Source organism: Mirounga angustirostris, unplaced genomic scaffold (genome assembly GCF_029215605.1).
Source record: "Mirounga angustirostris isolate CCGP_5_RB_7025 unplaced genomic scaffold, mMirAng1.0.hap1 SCAF_6, whole genome shotgun sequence".
NCBI lineage: Eukaryota > Metazoa > Chordata > Mammalia > Carnivora > Phocidae > Mirounga > Mirounga angustirostris.
Window position 1 is genome coordinate 48,204,977 of NW_026991714.1, and position 24,211 is coordinate 48,229,187.

The 24,211-nt window shown below is 36.2% G+C and overlaps 1 protein-coding gene across 3 annotated transcripts in view; it reads right to left on the minus strand.

Moving 5' to 3' along the window:
- Positions 1-24,211, minus strand: part of RALGPS2 (Ral GEF with PH domain and SH3 binding motif 2) — a 156,497-nt gene that overhangs the window by 65,650 nt on the left and 66,636 nt on the right. For all 3 annotated transcript variants that reach the window (XM_064594263.1, XM_064594265.1, XM_064594264.1), the window contains exons 7-8: positions 19,693-19,785; positions 8,171-8,297 (exon numbers count right to left, since the gene is read on the minus strand). In XM_064594263.1, coding sequence (XP_064450333.1) covers positions 8,171-8,297; positions 19,693-19,785 — 220 coding nt within the window. The remainder of the gene's footprint in view (positions 1-8,170; positions 8,298-19,692; positions 19,786-24,211) is intronic.

The window sequence follows — 24,211 nt, forward strand, 5'->3', positions numbered from 1 at the left end:
AAATACTACCCAAGTTTTCAGACATAAAATTACTTTGATCTATGATCTTCATTTGCAAACCCAACAGCCCTAAGAAACCAGATCATAAGACAAAATAAAGAAAAATTAAGGTGAGGATATTCATGGTAGGAATTTCAGCCAAATGAGGATCTTTTGAGAGATTAAACAGGTCACTTGTGGACACAGGTTACCTAGGAATAAAGACATGGTTGCCCTACCTTCAGTAAGATTGAACTGTAACCTTGGAGCTGGGTTACAAAAGGATTCAGTTATTTTTAATAAATGAAATGAAACTTATCCTAAGAATGATTTAGACTCTATTCTGTACTCAGTGGGAGATACCATCAATGTCTAGGCAACTTGGCATCTCTGACATAGACTTTAAAAACTTAAGATTTTGAATAATGCCAGTATTAGACAATGCCTTGAAATTCAGTAGGTATCTACAAATAAACTTATCCTCAGGCTCCAAGCCTGGTAGAGTATAACAAGCAAATTTTCAGTCTAGTGCTCACTTGACTCTATGTATGAGTCATGATATGAGAATGCTAATTCTTCTAGTGTTGTATTTCTTAGGACTCCTACTGGTAATAATATAATAAGTGTATAAAAACTTCTGAAATTATGAAAATGTTCAAAATTACTTATAAACCTGTACTAATATGATTTTTATATACTTAATAGTAAGTTAAAGATTATACCCTAACAAAATTATAGTCTTTTTAGTGTCTATGAAAGATAACCAAGTTAGAAAAGAATGATTCCACTTACAATGCCCAAGTCCCCTCCCCCTCCTTCCCTAAAGCCATCTAAAAACAAGTTCACTTTTTAATTTTATCAGTGGGAGGGTGCCTGGGTGGCTCAGTTGGTTGGGCGACTGCCTTCGGCTCAGGTCATGATCTTGGACTCCCGGGATCGAGTCCCGCATTGGGCTCCCTGCTCGGCAGGGAGTCTGCTTCTCCCTCTGACCCTCCTTCCTCTCATGCTCTCTCTATCTCATTCTCTCTTTCAAATGAATAAATAAAATCTTTAAAAAATATAAAAAAAAATAATAATTTTATCAGTGGGAGTAATAGTTATTAAGTTGTAATTCTATAGATAATTATAGGAAAGACTTGACAAATGAACTCAAAATTTTAATTTCAATACAGATACCCAAAATATTAATATTATTCCCTAATGCTTTCTTTGAACTATAAATGAAATAGTTATAATGCTTATCTTTATAGCAAGTCAATTTAACCCCCCTTGTCTGTTTCTTCACTATTAAAATATGAATAATAATAGTATCACTTACCTTATAATACTGTTAAGAATTAGATAATTTATGTAAAACAGAGTTGGGCATACAGGATTAAGTGCTGAATAAATGTCAGTTACTAAGATTTTTATTATTCTTTTCCTGTTAAGGTTTGCTCAAAAAATTACAAAATGTTTTTACTGAAACATCAACAAGCAGAAATGCCACTGGCAAAGCTACTGGAACGGGGGGGGGGGGGGGCGGGGAGAGTCCGACTCTGTTTATGATTAAAATGCAGATCTGTCTAGCTGCTACACATTATTTTTAAGGTAAAAGCTCTTAAATAAGGACTATGAACAGGGTAAAGAAATTAATGCAACCCTAGCCCCAGACTTTTTATATCATAAGTCCTCAAGTGATCTACAGTAAACCAGAAAATTACCATTAAAGAATGTTCGAGGAATTTTAGATATATAAAAAAGAATGAGGGCAAAAAGGGTATGTGAGGTAATGGAAAATGCAGATGTAATTTTGGCTAAAGAAAAAGCTAGGGCTAGCTGCCATTTGGTCAGAGCTCATTCTCGGGATTCAAAAGAAAGTGACTGAACATGCTTTATTGCTGTTTTAGAATACAATATATAATCTAGTGAGAAGAAGAAGGTAAAGTACTCCATGGTGTATATTATCTACAAATCAAACCAAAGAAAGGAAAAGGGAATAAAAGTCTTGAAATATCAAAAGCCAGTGATATTTTTGGACCATTAGACATTTTTGAGACCCAGTGTCGGAACCTTTTATATGTTTAAGCAAGTAAAACTCTACCAAGGGAGAAGAGGAAAACTCATTAATTTCCACAGAGCTGCAGACAGCTTTGGGTTTTGTCAAAATTACCTGAATAAAAATGTGGATAAAAACCTAATATTTTTGAAAAATATTTGTACACGGGTTAGTAGAAATTTCTAAAACTAAAGTAAAATAGGGACGCCTGGATGGCTCAGTCGGTTAAGCGTCTGCCTTCGGCTCAGGTCATGATCCCAGGGTCCTGGGATTGAGTCCCGCATCGGGCTCCCTGCTCAGTGGGGAGCCTGCTTCTCCCTCTCCCTCTGGTGCTCCCCCTGCTTGTGCACATGTGTGCTTTCTCTCTGTCAAATAAATAAATAAATAAAATCTTTAGAAAATAAAAAAATAAAGTAAAATAGAGAACTGTATCCTACTAAGAGATCAAGATAGGTTAAAACTACTGAAAAATGAGAGAGGATCAGATGAAATCAGAAGATCATTGTTAGTTTAGGCATGCTTTCTTTAAACATTTTATTAGGTGTGATGAGGACACCACTAACAAGGCCTGGCAATGAAATGTACTACTTCCACGACACAGGAGAGAGAAGAGATTATTCACAAGGTAATGATGTCAATCTGAGCCTCTGGTATTAAAGAGATGTTAACTCCCATAAGGGCAGGGACAAAGTCCGTTTTGTGGCACCACCCATACTGCTGACCAGATACTTGTTGGCCAGCTCATATACCAAAAGAAAACTGGGGTGGGTAGGAAGCTGATGTATACTAAACTGCCTCATTAATAAATCTATTGTATTTAAAACAATAAAGTTACTGGAGCAATGAGAAGAGCCAGAAAGGGATCATTAATTAATTCAACCAATAAATAGTAAGTGCCTACTTTTGTTCTAGATGCTAAGGATAAAGCCTTGAACCAAGAGATAAGAGCTTATACTCTGCCAAGGGAGAGAAAGATGAATGAAACATCATAGTGAAAATAAAATGGTGCTTTTCAGAATCAAGAATGGAGGGGACACGATATTACAGAAGATTATAAGGACAGCTTTTCTTTTCTCAAAAAAAAAAAAAAGGCCAATTATGAATATCTAACAAATCAAAAATTAAAGTGTGTGTGTGGGGGAGGGAGTCTCTTACAAGAGTGAGAGGAGTCACACGTAGACACATCAAAACAATGTACGCATGTACTACAGAAAGGCAGGAGATTTTACAGAAACTTCTTTGCTTCTACTTGATCAAAAGCAATAAAAAGAACTATAACAATTATTTATTTCTGTTTTTTTAAAACATGCCTTCTTTCCCAGAAAACATCCTAAGCTTATTAAGCTACTGCTTTTCCCCCAAACTACATGAATAAAGTAGAAATGAGGCTAGGATATGCACACAAAAGAATATTTACATTTCATACAACTAAATTTTTATTTTTGCACAACATTCTATTTTTCTCTCTCCAGCAAAGCAAAACTTCCCACACCAAATTCTTCAATAAGCCCCTTAAGATTTTTCTCCAATGACAAGAACAAATGAGTGCTGTTAATAATTTTCAGATTTAAAGCAACAATTCTCATATAAAACAATTTTTTCCTTGAGATTTGCCAAACTATTCCTCTCCAGAAATACTGCATCCTTATTCTAAGAATTTTTCACTATACTGTCCAGGCTGACTAATTTTTACCTTGAATGCAAACCAACAGAAGAGACAATTTTTCAAGGGACGATGAGTTGAAAGCCAAGAAAACATTTTTACTTCTTATAGTTTAATCCACATTGAATTGTAGATAAATTTGGCAGTATCAAACTAAGAGTTTTGTCAGCATATAAACTGCCACCTCCTTTTTAAAGCTTCTCTAAGAATGGCTGGTTTTGGTCATAATGCTTAGAAGCAAAAACACCTTAAGTTTGGACTCCATCTCTCATGTTAACAAACAGATGATTTGCCTTCACCTTTTCTCTGTGCACTATAGATTCTTTCTGTTGATACACTCTTTCCATAAGAACCTTTGCACCATAAGGGATAAAAGGTGGCATTATGCAAATTCTGTATACTGAGGAGAGATAGTTAAATAGAAGCTACCAGTATGCATAACGAGTACCATCTTTCCGACATCTTCAGGGCAAGTTCTGTCCTATCCAACAGCATCTTGTAAATGTTGACATTTGGGCCAACTGCACTAGTTTCCTAAGAGTGGGAAAGGATTCCGAAAACAAGACAACTTAAATATAAAAACCACAGTCCTCATCAATTTTAAATTAGAATAAAATATGAAAAAAGCAAATATTAACAGGACATAAACTGTTGTTTAGTCTTCATTCTTTAAAACACTTCAGTATTAAAGATCAGGAATGAAAAAACAAACCAGCTGCGTAAGATATTAAATCAAGCAGTCAAAAAGTTGTATAAATTGAATATGCTTCACATTTTCTTAGAAAAAGCATGTATGTTTTGGAAGATGGAATGCATTTAATCTCAAGGTTCGCTGTACAACAGAACTGTCACTACATTAAAAGGATTATTTTCATGATGGAAACAAACTGAGTCATAATAACTTATCTAACAAACGTTAAGTTTTCCTTTCTCCAGTCTACCAAAAGTGTATATTGCCAAATGTTCCACAATTATCTCACAACCTCAGATGCTTATTCACAAACTAGCACCGGGATGAACTATTACATGAAGACTACCAACATATAAAATTATGTAGATGCTAAAAAGTATGTTGTATTTTAACTTCAGTTCTTTGCCATTTTTTCCCCTTTCAGTTTCTAATTCTTGGATAACTCTCAGAAACACGAATCTCATTTCATTAGGCAACATGAAAATTAGAGGATAATTCCAGTAAAAAACCTAGGTTTTCAGTGTGGTGGAGTGGCATAGATAATGCTACACCATGCTCACTGGAAGACCAAGTGAGGAGATTAAGATAGGTTTAGAGGAAGGAGGAAGGATGACGAAGTTACTTCTAAACATGCTGAATTAGAGTTACCTACAGACATCTCATCCAATTGGTATTTGATATCTAAAATGTTACTAGGCACTGGGAATTGCTAGACAGCTGGATGTACCAGAACTGGTAGGCTAGATCTGGGATTGAACTGGGTGAATTATGGAAGAAGTCTGAATGAGACCACTCCAGAGAGTACAGCATAAGTAAAAGCAGTGCACTGAGACTTTCAGAAGAATAGATGTAAAAAAAAAAATGCAGAGAAACAGGACTCAATAAAACAAAAGCCAGAAAGTAAAGGTAAACCAAGAGAATGGTGCTACTCCTGGAAAATTTCAAGAAACAAGTAACTACCATAAACCTCATAAAATTAATATGAGGCTTGAGAAATACCTACCAGACTTTTTTTTTTTTTTTTTAAGATTTTCTTTCTTTATTTGACAGAGAGAGACACAGCGAGAGAGGGAACACAAGAGAGGGAGTGGGAGAGGGAGAAGCAGGCTTCCCGCTGAACAGGGAGCCCGACGTGGGGCTCAATCCCAGGACCCTGGGATCATGACCTGAGCCGAAGGCAGACTCTTAATGACTGAGTCACCCAGGCACCCCCCATCAAACATTTCAACTAGGAAATCAATGGTGACCTTATTGGGAACATTTCTTTTTTTTTTTTTTTTAAAGATTTTATTTATTTATTCATGAGAGACAGAGAGACAGAGAGAGGCAGAGGGAGAAGCAGGCTCCCCGCGGAGCAGGGAGCCCGATGCGGGACTCGATCCCAGGACCTGACCCGAGCCGAAGGCAGACGCTTAACCGACTGAGCCACCCAGGCATCCCTATTGGGAACATTTCTATGACTGAAGAGGGAGACAACCGCATGCTGAGCAAAAGAAAACAGCAAGAAAAGGAGAAAGGAATAGGGTACTTTATTAGCTTAGGTAAATAGTGAGAAGGAAGAGTCTGGGGCATGAGAACATATAAAATGAAAATGAACTGAAGAGAGAAGTAGTCAACCACTGGAGACCAAACTGAAGATACAGGAAAGATAATGGTTCTAATATTTTTTCCAAATCAACTTCTGCACCTCAATATTCGCCTCATTTGCTTTAACTAACAGGAATATCACTGTGTTTGTTTCAGGTACCAAGGCTGGGAGAAAATAGGTATACTCTCTAATAGACAACAACCTTTCCAGATTCCACTAAACTCCAATCATGCTGGTGGTTTCCTCCCCTTCTCTCTGTTTCTTCTCTACATACATGACAGGGTAAATATGTATGCAGATGCACAGACAACTTCAAATCCTGTACTGAAGTCTCTGCTGTGGAAAAATGTAAAGCAGCCTCCTGAACTAGACATCATGGCACCAAGATTTATATTCATTTGCTCATTTTCAACAAAAAAGAACCTTTATTTCTTTTTCTAAAAGATACATAATTGTGGAATTTGAGAAAAACATTTCCGTGAGAAACAAATACGATCATAGAATCAGTCAATTTTGGAAAGAGAATTTAACAGAGACAACTGGAAAGACTTCAGAATGCAGATCGGTCAGTAACTTGGTCTTAGGACTATTAAGTCAAGCCTTCCACCTTCTGGACCTTAATTTTCTAAATTATAAAATAAGTGAATAGAAGAAATCACCATGGTTCCATCCAGCCTAAAGAAGAACATGATTCTGGTCCTTTGTGTATTTCCAAGTAAGGAGAACCAAGGCTCAAATAAGACAATTCAATGACTTGAAAAGTTAATACAGAAGAGCCATTCTGGAATTGAGGGTTGCTGATTCTCAGTCTAACGTTCTTTAAGTTATAAAAAGTTTATGTTCTTACAGAGTATGAAGATATTGATAATTTTTTAAAAATCCCCTATTCTTCCTCACCCCCAATGACATTTTCAAGAATGGGCACAGCCAAGGCCATGGTGAAAAGTTGAGCACATGCAGAAAGTTTCTCCTAACATCTAGCTTACAGCCTCTCTGATGGAGTCATGTGTACTATGGCCCTATACTTTTTTTTATCAAAGAAACGACACAGTATTCTGCTTTGTAGTGGCCATTATCCATGCTGTGCTTGGGATATTCTGCCTTCAACCAGAATGCACAACATTCCCTATTTTCACTGGAATCCTATGATGTTCTACTTCTCGTGAGTTCTTCTCTGAAAAACTAAGGCTGATGCTCTAATGCAGCTGAATGAAAGTATTCTCAATTGCCTCTGTCTCTACTTTGTCTTCTAGTCACTGGTATCATAAAGACCTCAAAGACAACACTGAGACATTTAAACAAATAACAGATTTCTCAATTACATACAAAAATAGTTACTGTGAAATCCAGTGTGAGTAATTACATGAAGACCATGGAGATAGAGGACAAAAAGGGTTATTAGAAACAACTCTATCATTTGATTACTCTCTGCACAGGATCAAACCAATTTATCTTAATATATGCTAGGCATATATCATATAGAGTACTTTCTGTATTTAAACTTACACGCACATTTTAAAATAGGCGGTATGAGACTTCATTCAAACACCTAACAAAGCATTATTCCTTTTTTGTTGAAAATAAACATATGTATTTGGTTAAACACTTCTTGGAATTTATAAGCACTGTAAAATATATAATAAGGAGATAAAGTCTTAGTGAAATGATATATAAAGTAAACATTTGGTTGTCTCAGCACTTAGCTAAATTTTCACAGCTAAATAACTTACACCATCCAGGAAAACAATACCAACATTCATTGAGACTACTTTTCATAACTCACCCTAAGAGATCCGCCAACTATATAAGATAATAGGAACTCATGATATTGAAAATAAATTCAGTAAATCTTTTGATCAATTTCTTTAGTTAATGTTAAATGTTTTTGCAGCATTAAACTTCATTGCACACTATTTCACTCTTTAAAAGCATTACGAAAAGAGCTAAAATGTATTATTTTTCCACTGTCCATCTTTAAGAAAAAATGATAGTCTATGAAAAACCTTAAGGGCAAAAGGCTAATTTAATATGAAAATACATTCCAGGTAACAAGGTAACCTATTTCTTTACTCAATTTTTTAAACTTAACAGTCTGGCAGTAATGTCGTTAAAGGATATACACACTTTTAAAATATCCTGGATTTCATATAAATTACTGATTAATCAAGACAGAACAACTGGGCATAATGAACACACAGTGACATTACTCACCTAAATAGGGAATGCAAGGCGTCATCTTTAAGCTACTTATATAGTCTCTTAGTCTTTTGTAATTATCTTCTTTACTCATTACATATTCTAATTTTTCAAAGGTAGTTTTGTCTTTTCGACTTAGTAACTAAAAAACAAACAGAAAAGTCTAAGTTATTCCAAAATTCCATTTTATTACAGCAAAGACTTGAAGCTATATTTACTACAAATTTAAATTTCAAAGTTATACCTTCTTCAATTATACTTCACTAGTGTATAAATGAAACAAAATCAGACATGTCTATTAAAATAATAACTCCAGGGGTGCCTGGGTGGCACAGTCAGTTAAGCGGCCAACTCTTGGTTTTAGCTTAGGTCATGATCTCAGCACCATGATCGAGCCCTGCATCGGGCTCTCTGCTCAGCACAGAGTCTGCTTGAGATTTTCTCTTTCTATCCCTCTGCCCCTCCCACTCGTGCTGTCTCTAAAAATAAATAAATCCACATTTTATAAAATATAATATCCTTTGTTGTACATAAAATCATTAACTAAGGAGTAAATAATAATACATTATTTCTCATCTTCACTATTTTATTTTTAAAATTTTTAAAAGATTTATTAATTTGTCAGAGAGAGAAAGAGAGAGCACAAGCAGGGGGAGCAGTAGAAAGAGGGAGAAGCAGGCTCCCTGCTGAGCAAGGAGCCCAATGTGGGACTTGATCCCAGCACCCTAGGATCATGACCTGAGCCGAAGGCAGACGCTTAACCAACTGAGCCACCCAGGCGTCCCTCATCTTCACTATTTTAAATGGTTCAAGAATTTTGTTGATCATTTTCCTAACTTAAAATAATCACATATTCATATCCAGCTCAAATGTCCAAATATTTTAATACACTGTCCCCTGCCTCCTCAAAGATAAAGATCATTCTTGCATAATCATTAAGAGATAAATACTGAATTTTGTGGTTTCAGTAACAATTTTTCTTGGCTAGTCCTAACAATAACCATAAAACTGTGATTCACATTTTTGGATTTTTAACAAGACACTTTTTCTTTGATCCTGTTCATCAGTGCTATATCACATACAGTTGAACAATCAACAGAAATTGTTTTAGGAAGCTTAAGGGATAGATTTGCAGTGAGTGTCCTTTGAGGAAAATGAAGACAATCAAGGGGAATAAAAGAAAAGTAAGGTCAATTACCCAAAATAGTATTAACTACGTGTTATTTCTTGCGTTATTGATTTCAGCCATTCTGACAGGTGTGATACCTCATTGTGGTTTTGATGTGCATTTCCCCAGGCATCAGTGATGTTGAGCAACTTTTCATGTTGGCTGTCTGCACGTCTTCTTTGGAAAAAGGTCTATTCAGGTCCTCTGCCCATTTTTAAATTGGATTTTTTTTGCTGTTGAGTTGTATAAGTTCTTTATATATTTTGGATATTAATCCCTTCTCAGATCTATCATTTATAAATATATTCTTCCATTCAATAGGCTTTTTATTTTGTTGATGGTTTCCTTTGCTGTACAGAAACCTTTTATTTTGGTATAGTCCAAAAAGCTTAATTTTGTGTTTGTTTCCTTTGCCAAGGAGACTTATCTAGAAAAATGTTCCTACAGCTGATGCAAAAGACATTACTGCCTATATTTTCTTCCAGGAATTTTATGGTTTCAGGTCTCACATTTAATCCATTTTGAGTTTATTTTTGTGTATGGTATAAGGAAGCGGTACAATTTCATTCTTTCACATGCAGCTGTCCGGTTTTCCCAACACCATTTGTTGAAGAGACTGTCTTTTTCCCATTGGATAGTCTTGCCTCCTCTGTCTCAGATTAACTGGCTATACGAGCATAGGTTTATTTCTGGACCTTATTCTGCTCCATTGATCTATGTGCCTATTTTTGTGCCAGTAACATATGTTTTGATTACTACAGCTTTGTAGAGTATCTTGAAATCTGGGATTGTGATGCCTCCAGCTCTGTTGTTCTTTTTTCAAGAATGCTTTGACTATTTGGGGTCTTTCATGGTTCCATACAAATTTTAGGATTATTTGTTCTAGTTCTGGTAAAAATGCTATTGGTATTTTGTATTGGCAAGGATGTGGAGAAGGAGGAGTCCTCATGCACTGTCGGTGGGAATGCAAATTGGTGCAGCCACTGTGACATGGTATGAAAGTTCCTCAAAAAATTAAAAATCGAATTACTATATGATCCAGTAATTCCACTACTGGGCATTTAACCAACGAATTTGAAAAGATACATGCACTCCTTAAACATGTTTATTGCAGCATTATTTACAGTAGCTGAGTATGGAAGCAACCCAAGTGTTCCTTGACAGATGAATGGGTAAAGAAGATGTGGTATATATAGATATACAATGGCATATTACTCAGTCATAAAAAAGAATGAGATCTTGACATCTGCAATAGCATGGATGGACCTAGAGTATATAATGCTAAGTGAAATAAGTCAAATAAAAGAAAGACAAGTATCATATGATTTCACTCATGTGTGGAATTTAAGAAACAAATGAACAAAGAAAAAAAGAGACCAAAACAAACAAACAAAAACCCTAAAAAAACAAAAGCAGACTCTTAAATATAGAGAACAGACTCGTGGTTGCTAGGGGAGATGGGGGGGAATGGATGAAATAGAGGGAATTAAGAGAACACTTATCTTGATGAGCACTGAGAAATGTAAAGAATTGTTGAATCACTATATTGTACATCTGAAACTAATATAACACTGTATGCTAATTATACTTGAATTAAAAAAGGATATTTAAAAAATATTAATTAAAAATTCAGAAAATACGTTTTTAAGTATTTCAAAGACTCTGGAAAAATGTATTTTTTTCTTTAAACATACAGTTACTATTTCATTATGATGTAACAAACTTCACTTTGTCATAAAATGTTATTTTTTTAGCACACAAAATACACCCACCTATAAAATGCTCATCTAATTCTATGAGGTTAACAGAAAATCTGAAGATTAATTTAGAGATGAGGAGACAGAGATTCAAAGTTGATCACAGGATTAGCAAGAAGCAGAACATACTAATACTCTCTCAGTCATCCACCCACAAAGGCACAGGTCCCTGTTTTTCAGCGTCTCAGTTTGGTTCTGGAGATAAGGAATATTCTGATGCCAAATCCACTACTCTTTATATATAGTATTACAAGGAGTACAACTGGGATTCATGTTGGAATTTATTTTTTCATGGGCTCCAAGATGCAGATTATTTTCAGATAATCTTTATCAGGAAAATGTCTGATCAGCATTCCTCCCTCTTTAAAACAAAAGATTTTAAGGAGTCTTTTGTTTTAATATTTTAGGTAGTCCATGGTCTAAAACAGCAGTTGCATAATCTTTTGCTTGGCACAGCTTCAACATACTTAATAGCATTTTCAAGATCAGGTACAAATCTCTGCTGCTACCTGTAAGTCCAACTATCCCTTTCTCTCCCACCTAACAGAGTATTTGGATATGGAAAATACAGTGATGTGACACAGCAGGGGTAACAATAAACCTGTTCTTTTTTTCTTAATCCTTCAAAAACTTTGGTACAATATCAGGAGAAACACAACTGATTTTACCACATCTGAAACACAGAACTGTAGTAAAGAACCACATGGTCTAATATGTATAAAAAGGGGCGCCTGGGTGGCTCAATTGGTTAAGCGTCTGCCTTTGGCTCAGGTCATGATCTCAGGGTCCTGGAATCGAGCCCTGCGCTGGGCTCCCAGCTTGGTGGGGAGTCTGCTTCTCCCTCTCCCTCAGCCCCTGCCCCCTGCTTGTGCCTCTCTCTTGTGCTCTCTTTCTCTTTCTCAAATAAATAAAATCTTAAAAAAATACTATGTATAAAAATAACTTACATTTTGGAATTTTCACAATAATCAATAACCAGATTAAAAGGATTCAGTCTGGTGTGGGATAGCAGAGACTTGTTTCAGGAAGACTATTTACAGGAAGAGTATGGACAAAATAATTAATTAGATGTTAAAATAAGGTGTTTCCAATGATAGCTCAGAAACTCATCCAAAGCCCATGTACCAAAGCTATTATCTAAGAAATCCTGATTTTCTTTTTCTCCTTTTCAAATCTTTCTCTGATGTTCTTAATGTTATCCCTACGATGTTACTTCACTATACTCTTCCCTCCAAAAAAGGGGAAAACAAAGTGGTTCACAAAGTTTCAACTCTCCATGTTTTAGGCACCACACTCTTCCTCTGGCTAAGAGCATGACAACCAGGGGCAAAGCTCTTCACATGTTCACTGGTGCATGAATGTGGGAACTCCAAATGTTCCTGGCCAGATCTCTACACCATGTTACCATAACAATCTACTTTGGGAAAATTTGGATGAATCCCTGTTCATGTCAGTCACCATACGAAATACAAGATTCCCAGATCACCCCTCATCACCTTGATTTGTATCCTCATACAATATGTACAAATGTGTTCATTTGCATAAATAAGTTATTTATTTTGAACCTTAGATGCAGATTAATTATAATCTTTTGTTCATGACACTCAATTAGTCCCTGATATGGCTTTCTTGTTAAATTGATTTATTCTTAAATTTTGTGACAAATACACATGCATTAATTTTCCTACCGAAGAACCATACACCAATAATACATCTACATATGCGCTCCTTTCATATCCAACTCCCTTGACTTTTTTTTAATTTTTTTTTTTTTTAAAGATTTTAATTTATTTATTTGACAGAGAGAGACACAGCGAGAGAGGGAACACGAGCAGGGGGAGTGGGAGAGGGAGAAGCAGGCTTCCTGTGGAGCAGGGAGCCCGATGCGGGGCTCGATCCCAGGACCCTGGGATCATGACCTGAGCCGAAGGCAGACGCTTAACTGGCTGAGCCACCCAGGCGCCTTTTTTTTTTTTAAAGATTTTATTTTTTGAGAGAGAGAGAGAGCACAAGCGGGGGTGGGGGGGGAAGCCGGATGTGGGGCTCAATCCCACTACCCAGAGATCACAACCTGAGCCAAAGGCAAATGCTTAACTAACTGAGCCACCAGGCACCCCACCCTCCTTGACTCTCTTTAAGTGTCCAGTAATCTCCCTCCCAAATTTTGTGTTTATCATTCTCTTAAATTTTCATTTTTGACTAAAGAATATCATACTATTTTTAATCTTTGGCTTTATTCATTCAATGTTCTGACACTGAAGTTTGTTTTTTTTTTTTAATTTTATTTATTTATTTGACAGAGAAAGAGACAGCGAGAGAGGGAACATAAGCAGGGGGAGTGGGAGAGGGAGAAGCAGGCTTCCCATGGAGCAGGGAGCCCGATGCAGGGCTCAATCCCAGGACCCTGTGATCATGACCTGAGCCGAAGGCAGACGCTTAACGACTGAGCCACCCAGGCGCCCCTGAAATTTCACCCATAATGTTGTGTGTGGCTGTAGTTCACTCATTTTCACTGCTTCCCTATACATGTCTTCTTCTCTGAAGTACTATCATAATGCCTACTTTTCTATTTTTCTTATTTTTTCTTTTTTCTTTGTAAGATACATATGTATATATGTGTATATATATGTATATTCTAGATGTAAATTCTTGATCAGTTACAACTGCTTCACATTATCTTCCCCCATCATTCTGGGGCTTTTCAATTTTCTTTAAAATATCTTTTGATGAACAGAAATTCTTACTTTAATGTGGTAAAATTTTTTCATCTTTTCTTTCATCGTTTGAGGTTTTTGTATCTTATCTGAAATACCCTTACAGATTCCAAGTTGGAATCTATTCATACCAAGCCAGAGAGATATTAAGCTATTTTTCTCTTCTAAAAGCTTCCCAATTTTTCATTTCACATAAGTCTTTAATTCATCTAACAATGACTTCTGAGGCTTCATTTTTTCCCCCAAACTGATAACTTATTTCCCAGCTCCAATTAATAAACAGCCCCTCATTTCTCCACTGATTTACAATGCCACACTGTCATATATCAGAGTTCTATAAAATCAATTATCTAGTTTTGGGTTCTTTATTCTGTTCCACTGTCTACATGGACATGTCTACACCTGCACTAACTGTACATTACCTAAATAATACAATACATCTTTTTTTTTTTTTTTAATACAATACATCTTGATATCTGTTAGGGCAAGTGTCCAAGTCTCCAACCCCATTTTCTTCTTCAGAAATAACTTGGGCTATCCTGACCCTTTACATTTCCATGTAAATTTTATAAGCAATCTTGTCCCAGACTGGGACTTTGATTCAAGGTGCATATAATCTCTACATACATTTGGGGAGAAGGGGCATCTTTAAACTTTCCTATCCATGACTAAGGGATATTGTTCCATCTATTTAGTTCTTCTTTAATGACTTCCTGTAAAGTTTTATAGTTCTCTGAATGTAAGTCTTGCATATACTTAAGGGTTGGTATTACAAATACACGGCAAAGAAAAAGAGAACCCAGCCCTCAGCCTTGGAAAAAAAAAAAAAACACCTGTAAGGAAGAAGCTAATCAGCTAAATCACCTGTCATAGTCCTACTCTAGACCACTCACTCTGGGGATGGGCAATGTTTCATGGACTATACTTGGTCAGGTTTAAACCAAAGGCAAATTAAAGTATTCTGAGACCACTACTTGGGGGGAAAAAAAAGGTCTTGCTTGTATTATTCCATTTATTATTTGCTATTATATTTCTTTTATTGATATTGTAAATGGTGTCCTTTCAAGTGATATTTTCAAATTGCTTCAAATACAATTGATTTTGTGTATTGTTTGTATATTCAGTCACCTTAATAGACTCTGTTTTTTTTAATTGTGGTAAAATATACATAACATTCACCATTTAACCATTTTCAAGTGTACGCTTTAGTTATTCAAACAACCATCACCACCAACCATGCATGGATAGAACTCTTCATTTTCCCAAACTGAAACCCCACACCCACTGTACAGTAACTCCTATTCCCCCCTCCTTTTGGCCCCTAGCAACTTTCTTCTATTTTCTGTCTCTATGAATTTGACTACTCTTGGTACCTCATATAAACAGAAACATACAGTATCTGTCCTTTTGTCTGGCTAATTTCACCTAGTATAACGTCTTCAAGATTCATCCATGGTGTAACATGTCAGAATTTCATTCCTTTTTAATGCTAAATAATATTCCACTCTATGTGTATACATTTTGTATATCCATTCATAGACCGTTTACACCTTTCCAACTGTACCTTCTGGGTCTCATGGCCCATCCTCTGCATAAGCCCCATCCTTAACCTTTTCTTTAAGCCTTCTCTTTCTTTTTTTGTAACATGAGCCTAGATTTGAGTTGGGTGCAATCCTGGCTCCTTGCTCTTCACAATTCTTTCCTCTCTACCATCCTCCAGCTTCTACTAAGTTCAAGCACTAGATCAACGCTGTCTGATCGAATTTTGTGTGATGAAAATGATCTATGTCTGTGCTGCCCAATACAATGTCCACTAGCCACACATGACTACTGAGTACTGGCAACATGGCTAGTATGAGTGAGGAACTAAATTTTAAGTTTAATTAGAATGATTTAAATTTAATATCCACATGTGGCTAGTGGTTACCATACTGGACAAGAGAGCACTAGATTATAACACTTATGTTTCTGTCATTAACAGAGCTACTAGTCTTTTTTCCCATTGTATCTTAAAGGTGTTGGTAGTTGGAGAAAGAGTCCAAAAACCAACATTATTTTCCTATCTTGGTGACTGTTATCTTCACATAGATGATACTCTTACTACCCTGGTCTCTCAGTTCCTTGACTTCTCTTCCATTCAATGATCTTACCTTTTACCACTCTCAGCCTCTACTACTCCCTTGGTTATCCTGAATCCAGTAAGTACTGACTGCACCAGAATTCCCAATCCAGTTACCAACACTACTTTTTCACTCTTCCTTCTCTCTCTCTTACTTGGGTTAAATTCCTTACCTATCACTAAAACAACTTGTACATTTACCCACTTTATCTCTTGTGCTATCCTTGACCCCTCTATGGTACAAACAAGCCTTAAAAAATTCCAGCACTGATTAAATACAATTCTCATCATTACTCCAGGCTTATGCTGAGCACCTGCACCTGGTTAGAGAATACATGACTTCAGTGACTGGTTTCACCTTAAATTCCTGACCAAAAATCTCAGTCATAAGGCCTACCATACCCAACCTACCGTGTTTCCCTAGTTAATTCATTCTCACAATCTTCTAAGATGACTTTCATCTTACCACCTCTCCCCCATCACTCTCAAATAATGACTCTGCTTTATAGAAGTCTTAAGAAACAAACATCAGAAGAATTCCTACAGAATCTCACCACCACATCTACCAACTTACCTGCATCTGTAACCAAATGCATCCCCTTCTCTACTGTTAACATGGATAAACTATTCCTGCTCCACTATAGTACTGGATCAGTTCCCTCTTGCCTGATCAAGGGTATTGCGAGAGTAACTTCTTGCTCTACCATTTTTCTTTCTATTAGGTCATTGCACCAGCATACAAACATACTGTCCTGGCTCTCATTTCCAAAAACAAAACAAAATGCCACAAATCTTTTGTCTTACATTCCCCTCTAGCTGCCAGATTTCTCTGCAGCACCTCAACCCCGCCCTTTATGACAAAATTCCTCAAATGCATTCTCTATACTTGCTGTCCTATTTTTTTCTCCACATTCTCTCAAATCCAATCAGTTTTCACTCCACCACTATACTGAAACCACTCTTGGCAAGGTTGCCAATCCTCTCCAACTGCCATATCCAATGGCCATCTCGAAGTTCTCACCTAATTCAACTTATTAGCAGCATCTGACACAGGTGATCACTCTTTCTTGAAACACTTTCATTACCTGACTGTGGAAAACTCCCACTGTGATATTTCCTCTGTTGATCCCTTATTTTTCCAATCTGTAAATCTTGGAGCCTTCCAGGGCTCTTCATTTGTACTTATGACTCAGGTGATCCTATCCAATCTCATGTTTTAAATACTATGTTTATGCTGATGATAAAAAAAAAAAATACATCTCTAGCTCCAACTCCTCCCTTACTCCAACTCCTCCCTTAAACTTGTACACCTAACTCTAACCTTACAGTTGCACATGGATATTTATCAGCCAACTCAAACTTGGTATGTGTAAAAGAGAACCTCCCTGCCCCACCACCAACACACTCCTTCCCTATAGTATCCCCAGAATATCAGTAAATAGTATCTCCCTTATCTGATTTGAGGTGATCTCTCTGGACTCATCTCCTACCATCAACTACTCCATAGCTTATTCCACTCTGTCAATACCGACCACCCTGCTATTCTTTGAAGGTTACCAGGGCCTTTGTATTGGCTATCACCTCTGCTTGAAATTCTCTTCTCCCAGATCTCCACACAAATGCTTCTCTCAGTTCTTCCAGCTCTCTACCCAACTGTCACTTAACAGAGATTCTCTTACCATATACAGTTAATAATATGGGTTTGAACTAGGCAGGTCCACTTACACGTGAAGTTTTTACAGCACAGTACTGTAAATGCATAGTCTCTTCCTTATGACTTTCTTAATAACATTTTCTTTTCTCTATCTTACTTTATTGTAAGAATACAGTATATGATATACATAACATACAAAATACATGTTAATCAACTTTATGTTATTGGTAAGACTTCCAAGTCAGCAGTTGGCTATTAGTAGTGAAGTCTGGAGGGAGTCAAGTTTTATGCGGATTTTTGACTGTGCAGGGGGGTTGGCATCCCTAATCTCTGTGTTGTTCAAGGGTTGATTGTACTATATAAAATACTACCCTGTTTTCTCTTCTATCCCCTTTAATCTGCTTTATTTTTCAGAGCATTCATCAATATTTATGATATATCATTTATTTATTTACAGCTTATCTTTTCCCAGTAGAATGTTAGCTGCATAAGAATGGGACTTTGTATCATTTACTGCTGTATGCCAAGCAGTTAGTGCCTGGCACAGTATAGACTATTTTAAATTTAATATAATTTTAAATTTAATATAAACACTAAAGATTTTATTCAGATTAATAATGAAACTGTTACTAAATAAAAAATTCTTTTCCATGCAAATACATGAGGGAGACAACAAAAATATCTTCAAGGAAAATAAAAATTAACTTGAGGGAAATGTATCTCATTTCTAAACAACAAGATAAATCAGAGTATAATTCTTTTCCCTAAAATTTCAAAGATGGAATTCATTACTGTATATTTATAATCATTTCCATTCACCAGTGAAATTCAAATTTTAAGAAAAGAGAGAAAGGCCATCTTATTAAAAGGAATTTTTTTAAAGTAAGAAAACCCTTCACCCAGGTGCTTCTAAAATGCAAATAAAATATAAAGAGGATCATAAGCTCTTCCATATTAATGTCTTTCTTCTAATACAGAAAATCACCCTGGTTTTCATGAGAAACACTGTCTCTTCAGATACGATGAAAAGTAAAAGCAATACTAGGCTAATTAAAAACAGTTATACTGGGGTGCCTGGGTGGCTCAGTCGGTTAAGCAGCTGCCTTCGGCTCGGGTCATGATCCCAGGGTCCTGGGATCAAGCCCCGCATCGGGCTCCCTGCTCAGCAGAGAGCCTGCTTCTTCCTTTCCCTCTGCCTGCCACTCTGCCTACTTGTGCTCTCTATCTCTGTCAAATAAACAAATAAAAAATATCTTTAAAAAAAACCAAAACAAAACAGTTATACTTTAGCCAAGAAAAAAAAGAAGCTTTTAAAAGTTAGTCATCTCTTTATCACAGGATCCCAAGAATATAGTAATCCTTTGTATAAAATGTATTAAAATCATTCCTCCTTAACACCAAAGAATACTATTAAATAAGAACAGATTTAATCGGATATGAAATTTTACTTATATAAAATCTAAATGAAAAATACCTAGAAAGCTTGAGGCCAGTACCACATCACTCAAATATGGAAGTACACAGATTTGCAGAAGTCAAAATTCACACCCTGACTGACCTTGTCAAAGTGATAGAACCAAATACAATTAACATATATCAGAATGTGCAGCAACACTGCATAATCCCATGTTAACTACCCAATTTTTCATTATTCCTGAGGGGAAAAAAATCTAAGTTTACTGACTAAAAGATAATGAAAATCTAAGTAAGTAAATATTCTGAAAGTTGCAATTTAGATGTTCTCCTTGAACTTTCCAAAAGCTTAATCTTTACAAGATTAAATGCAAAAAAACTGCATTAAATGCAAAAATAAAAATTACACTTCCCCATCAGTAAACATGAAATGCTATGTTGTCAAAGATGCTTACACAGATTCTACAAAAATGATTTCCTAAATGGCAAAACCCAAGTACCAAGCTATAATTTACCCCAAAATTACCTGACAAGTCTAGTGTAACACTTGAGAGAGGAAAAAGCAGGTTTCAAAAAAAAAATAGAGTATAAACTAATTTAAGGGTCCTTATCTATTATAATATTAACCTCACTAAGAACTACAAAAGAAGTAAATACATCTTTACTTCCAACAGGAAGTCTAACCCTTTCACTAACTAGGAAGATGACTTACCGCCCATGTTTTAGTCAACCTGAAGATTGGGGCACTCTGTAAGCCAGAAACCACTGCCATAAGTGCATGAAGGTTATTCAGCTCATACAGTTTCTGAAGATTTAAGAAAAAGGGGGAGGAGAGATAAAAAATAATGAGAATAAATATAAGAAAACTTTCGATTAACAAGTAAAATCTAGGCAATTAGTAGTGTTCTAGTACTTCTCACCCTCATCAGCAAGATTCGTCTTTAGAGTACCCATTATGTTTATAATAAGTTGATTTTAGCCCACAACAGAACTTCCACATTCTAACCTGGCATTGACCCCAAGCTCTGGGAACAAATCTACCTCTAGTTCAGTAATATATTAAGAAAACCAAAGTTATGGCTCAGTATCAAGTTTACCCAATATGATCATGCACCCCATTTTCTAGTAAGGAGTCTCCTTCCTTATACTGAAATACCAACCCCCTGCCTTATGATCCCAGTTTTAAGAAAGGGTCTGTGCCCAGGATCCTGATCTGGTTTTCTACTCAGTACCCTCATAATTCCAGGGTTAGGGTTCAAATCTGCTTTCCACAGTCCTTAATTTCCTTCTTCCTCCCACCCGAATCCTGATTCTCTGTTCTTCACTCATGTTGGGACATCCACTCGCTTCCCAAAACTAGACCTTGCTTTTTACAGTCTCCTTGCAGGACTCCTACCTAACATTAGGCTCCATCAGTTTGCCAAGAGATCTACTTGATATTTATTTATTTATGTATTTATTGCTAATTTCCCAGATTTCCTCATAATACCAGATGCTTACATCTTAATGGTCCTATCTGAAAATCATTTAGAATGGTCCTTGCCCACCACCAAGAGACTCCAAGGCAAAAATGCCTGTTTTGAACATTAGAGCTAAGGAAAGAGGAGGGTTTCTGTTTCTCTGGAGAACTCTGACCAATATATCACCTTAGCTCAGGTCTCAAAGAATTCCCATAAAGTTTCAAGAAATATGAACTCAACAGACTCAATTTAAAAAAATGGAAAATGAAAAAACATAAGGAACCAAGAATTTACAAATGGAGAACAATATCAGTTATTGGCCTCAAATAAAATGAAGATTAAATATGAAGATATTATCTAGAATGCAACATAAAAGAGGTTTAAAAAATGTGAAAAAAGGTTGAGACATGAAACGTAGAGAAAAAAGGCCAACATTTATCTAGCTGGAGTTGCAGAAGAAGACGATAAAAAGTAATGGTAGAAACAGTATCTGAGACATGATGGCTGATTATTTTCCTAGATTACTGAGAAGACATTAATTCCTAGGTTCAGGAAGCTCAAGGAATCCCAAGCAGAGTAAAAAACAAAAAACAAACACACAAAACTCTAAGTCTGGAATAGCATTTTTTTTTTCCTAAAGATTTTCTTTTTTTGAGAGAGAGAGCAGGAGCAAGGGGGAGAGGGAGAAGCAGGCTTCCTGCTGAGCAGGGAGCCTGACGTGGGGCTTGATCCCAGGACCCTGAGATCACAACCTGAACTGAAGGCAGACGCTTAACCGACTGAGCCACCCAGGCACCACTGGAATAGCATTTTATAAGAACAAGGTGACATAAAGAGACTTCCAGGTTAAATAAAATAAAGATCACTTTAACAAAGGATTTTTAAAAATGGTGTCAGAACTCAACATCACTAATCATTAGGGAAATGCAAATCAAGGCCACAATGAGAGATCCTCTCATTTGGTCAGATTGGCTACTATCAAAAAAAACCAAAAAACCAAAAAACCCCAAAATAACAAGCATTGGCAAGTATGTGGGGAAAACACTGCTCACACACTGCTGGTGGGACTATAAATTGATGCAGCCACTATGGAAAGCACTGTGGAGGTTCTTCAAAAATTTAAAAATAGAACTACCATATGATCCAGCAATTCTATTTTGGGTATTTATCCAAAGAAGATGAAAACACCAATTCAAAGAGATATATGCACCCCTATGTTCATTGCAGCATTATTTACAATAGCCATTATTTACAATGGAAGCAACCCAGTGCCCACTGATAAACAGACAAAGAAGATGTGGTATCTATGATACAATGCAGTCTTAGCCATAAAAAAAGAATGAAATCTTGCCATTTGTGATAACCTTGTTGGACATAGAAGGTATTATGCTAAGTGAAATAAATCAGAGAAAGACAAATACGGTATGATTTCACGTATATGTGGAATCTAAAAAACAAAACAAATGAACAAACAAAACAGAAACAGATTTATAGAAAATAAAACTGTTGGTTATCAGAGGGAAGGGTTTGGGGGAGTGGATGAAACAGGCAAAGGCAATTAAGAGGTACAAACTTCCAGTTCTAAAGTAAGTAAGTCATGGAAATGTGATGTAAAAAATATTATAATAATTTTGTATGGTAACTAGACTTATTGAGATAATTTCATAATGTATAAAAACACTGAATCACTATGATGTACACCCGAAACTAGCAGGATACTGTATGTCAATTATACCTCAATTAAAAAATGGTGCCAGAATTATTATTCATATGAAAAATATGAATAGTAATCCATAATCCATACATACATAAAAATTTATTCCACATGGATTAAATACTCAAGTACAAAAATCAAAGCTATAAAACTTTCTTAAATTAGGTATGTTTAAATAAGACAAAATTAAAGATCAGTAAGTTTGACTACTAAAGAATAACTTTATCAAAACATAACATGAAAAGTGGTAAGACAAGTCAAAAATAGAATGATGCATATGAAAACATGTAAAAGAGAACTAGCATCGAGAGTTAAATAAAAAACTCTTACAAAAATCAATAAAAGACCAACACCATAATAGAAAATTGTTCAAAGATCCTGAACAGACATTTCAGGAGAAAAAACCTAAATGGCCAACACAGAAAAAAATGTTCATTCTCATCACATTCAATGAAAGTTATCTAACTGTCATTTCTTTAAAGGTAATTTACCTGTTCTCTCTATATTTTAGTGCTTCAACCCCCACATGAGCACCTAGAGACTCCTACAAAGCAGTAGTGTTTATAACAACAAAAATTTCAAAACTATCCAAGCTAGAGTATATTGAAGAATTTGTGGTATATGCAAACAACAGAGCACTCTAAACAGAGATATACCCCGAAACCATTCAGAAACAGTGCTGAGTAAAAAAAACCAAAGTTTTAAAAATATAAAAGTAATTAGGAAATGATTTAAACAAAATTGAAAAACATACAATATATGATTCAGAAACACACACACATATATAAAACTATATAAGAAAAGCAAACAAAATTCTGGGCAATGGTTCCTTTTGTAGTGGGAGGGTAGGGGATCGCATATGAGGAGACCTATGGGAATTCAAAGAGGGCAGTGGGTACATGGATATCCACTTTATCATCCTTTTGATACCTTAAATCTACTTTATAAATTTTTTGTGTGTCTCTGTGATCAGTATTATGTATCAAACTTGATTTAGACTATGGTACCCAGTTATTTAATCAAACATTAATCTAGGTGTTGCTGTGGAGCCATTTTGTAGATATGGCTTACATCTATAATCAGTTGATTTTAATTAAAAGAGATTACACTTGATAATATGGTAGGCTGCATCTAATCAGCTAAAATGGCTTAAGAGACAAAAACTGAGAGAAGAGGGGCACCTGGGTGGCTCAGTTGGTTAAGCGACTGCCTTCAGCTCAGGTCATGATCCCAGAGTCCCGTGATCAAGTCCCACATTGGGCTCCCTGCTCAGTGGGGAGTCTGCTTCTCCCTCTGACCCTCCCCCCTCTCATGCTCTCTCTTAAATAAATAAATGCAAATCTTAAAAAAAAAAAAAACAAAACTGAGAGAAGAAATTCTGCCTCAAGACTGCACCTCCAATTCCAGCCTGAGTTTCTAGATTGTCCACCTGCCCTACAATCGATTTCACACTAGCCAGCCCCTTCCCCCAGCTACTGGAGCCAATTCCTTAATTTTCTTTATATATTTTATATATGTGTGTATTTATCCTCTCACTCTAGAGAACCCTAACTCATACAATCTACTAAAAGAAGAAAAAGACCTGCCCGTTTTATACAGACTGAATACAGAAGGCAGAGAGGCAGAATAGAAGGATTTAAGAGATGGTACACAACAAAAAAGGTTATGAACTTAGGGCTTGGGACGAAAGCAACCACTGTCAAAAATGACTTAGAGTCTGAACTGGAATTAAATGATTACTTGATGAGGAGGATAACAGCAAACCTGAAAGGCGGAATTTGGTTTCTTTTTTCTTTTTTTAAGATTATTTATTTGACAGAGAGACACCATGAGAGAGGGAACACAAGCAGGGGGAGTGGAAGAGGGAGAAGCAGGCTCCCCGCTGAGCCAGGAGCCCGATGTGGGGCTCGATCCCAGGACCCTGGGATCATGACCTGAGCCGAAGGCAGATGCTCAACGACTGAGCCACCCAGGCGCCCCTAGAATTTGGTGGTTTTGAATGGAATGTGCAAAGCATAAAAATACCAGGAAAAAATAAAACAAATTCAGACTTTATG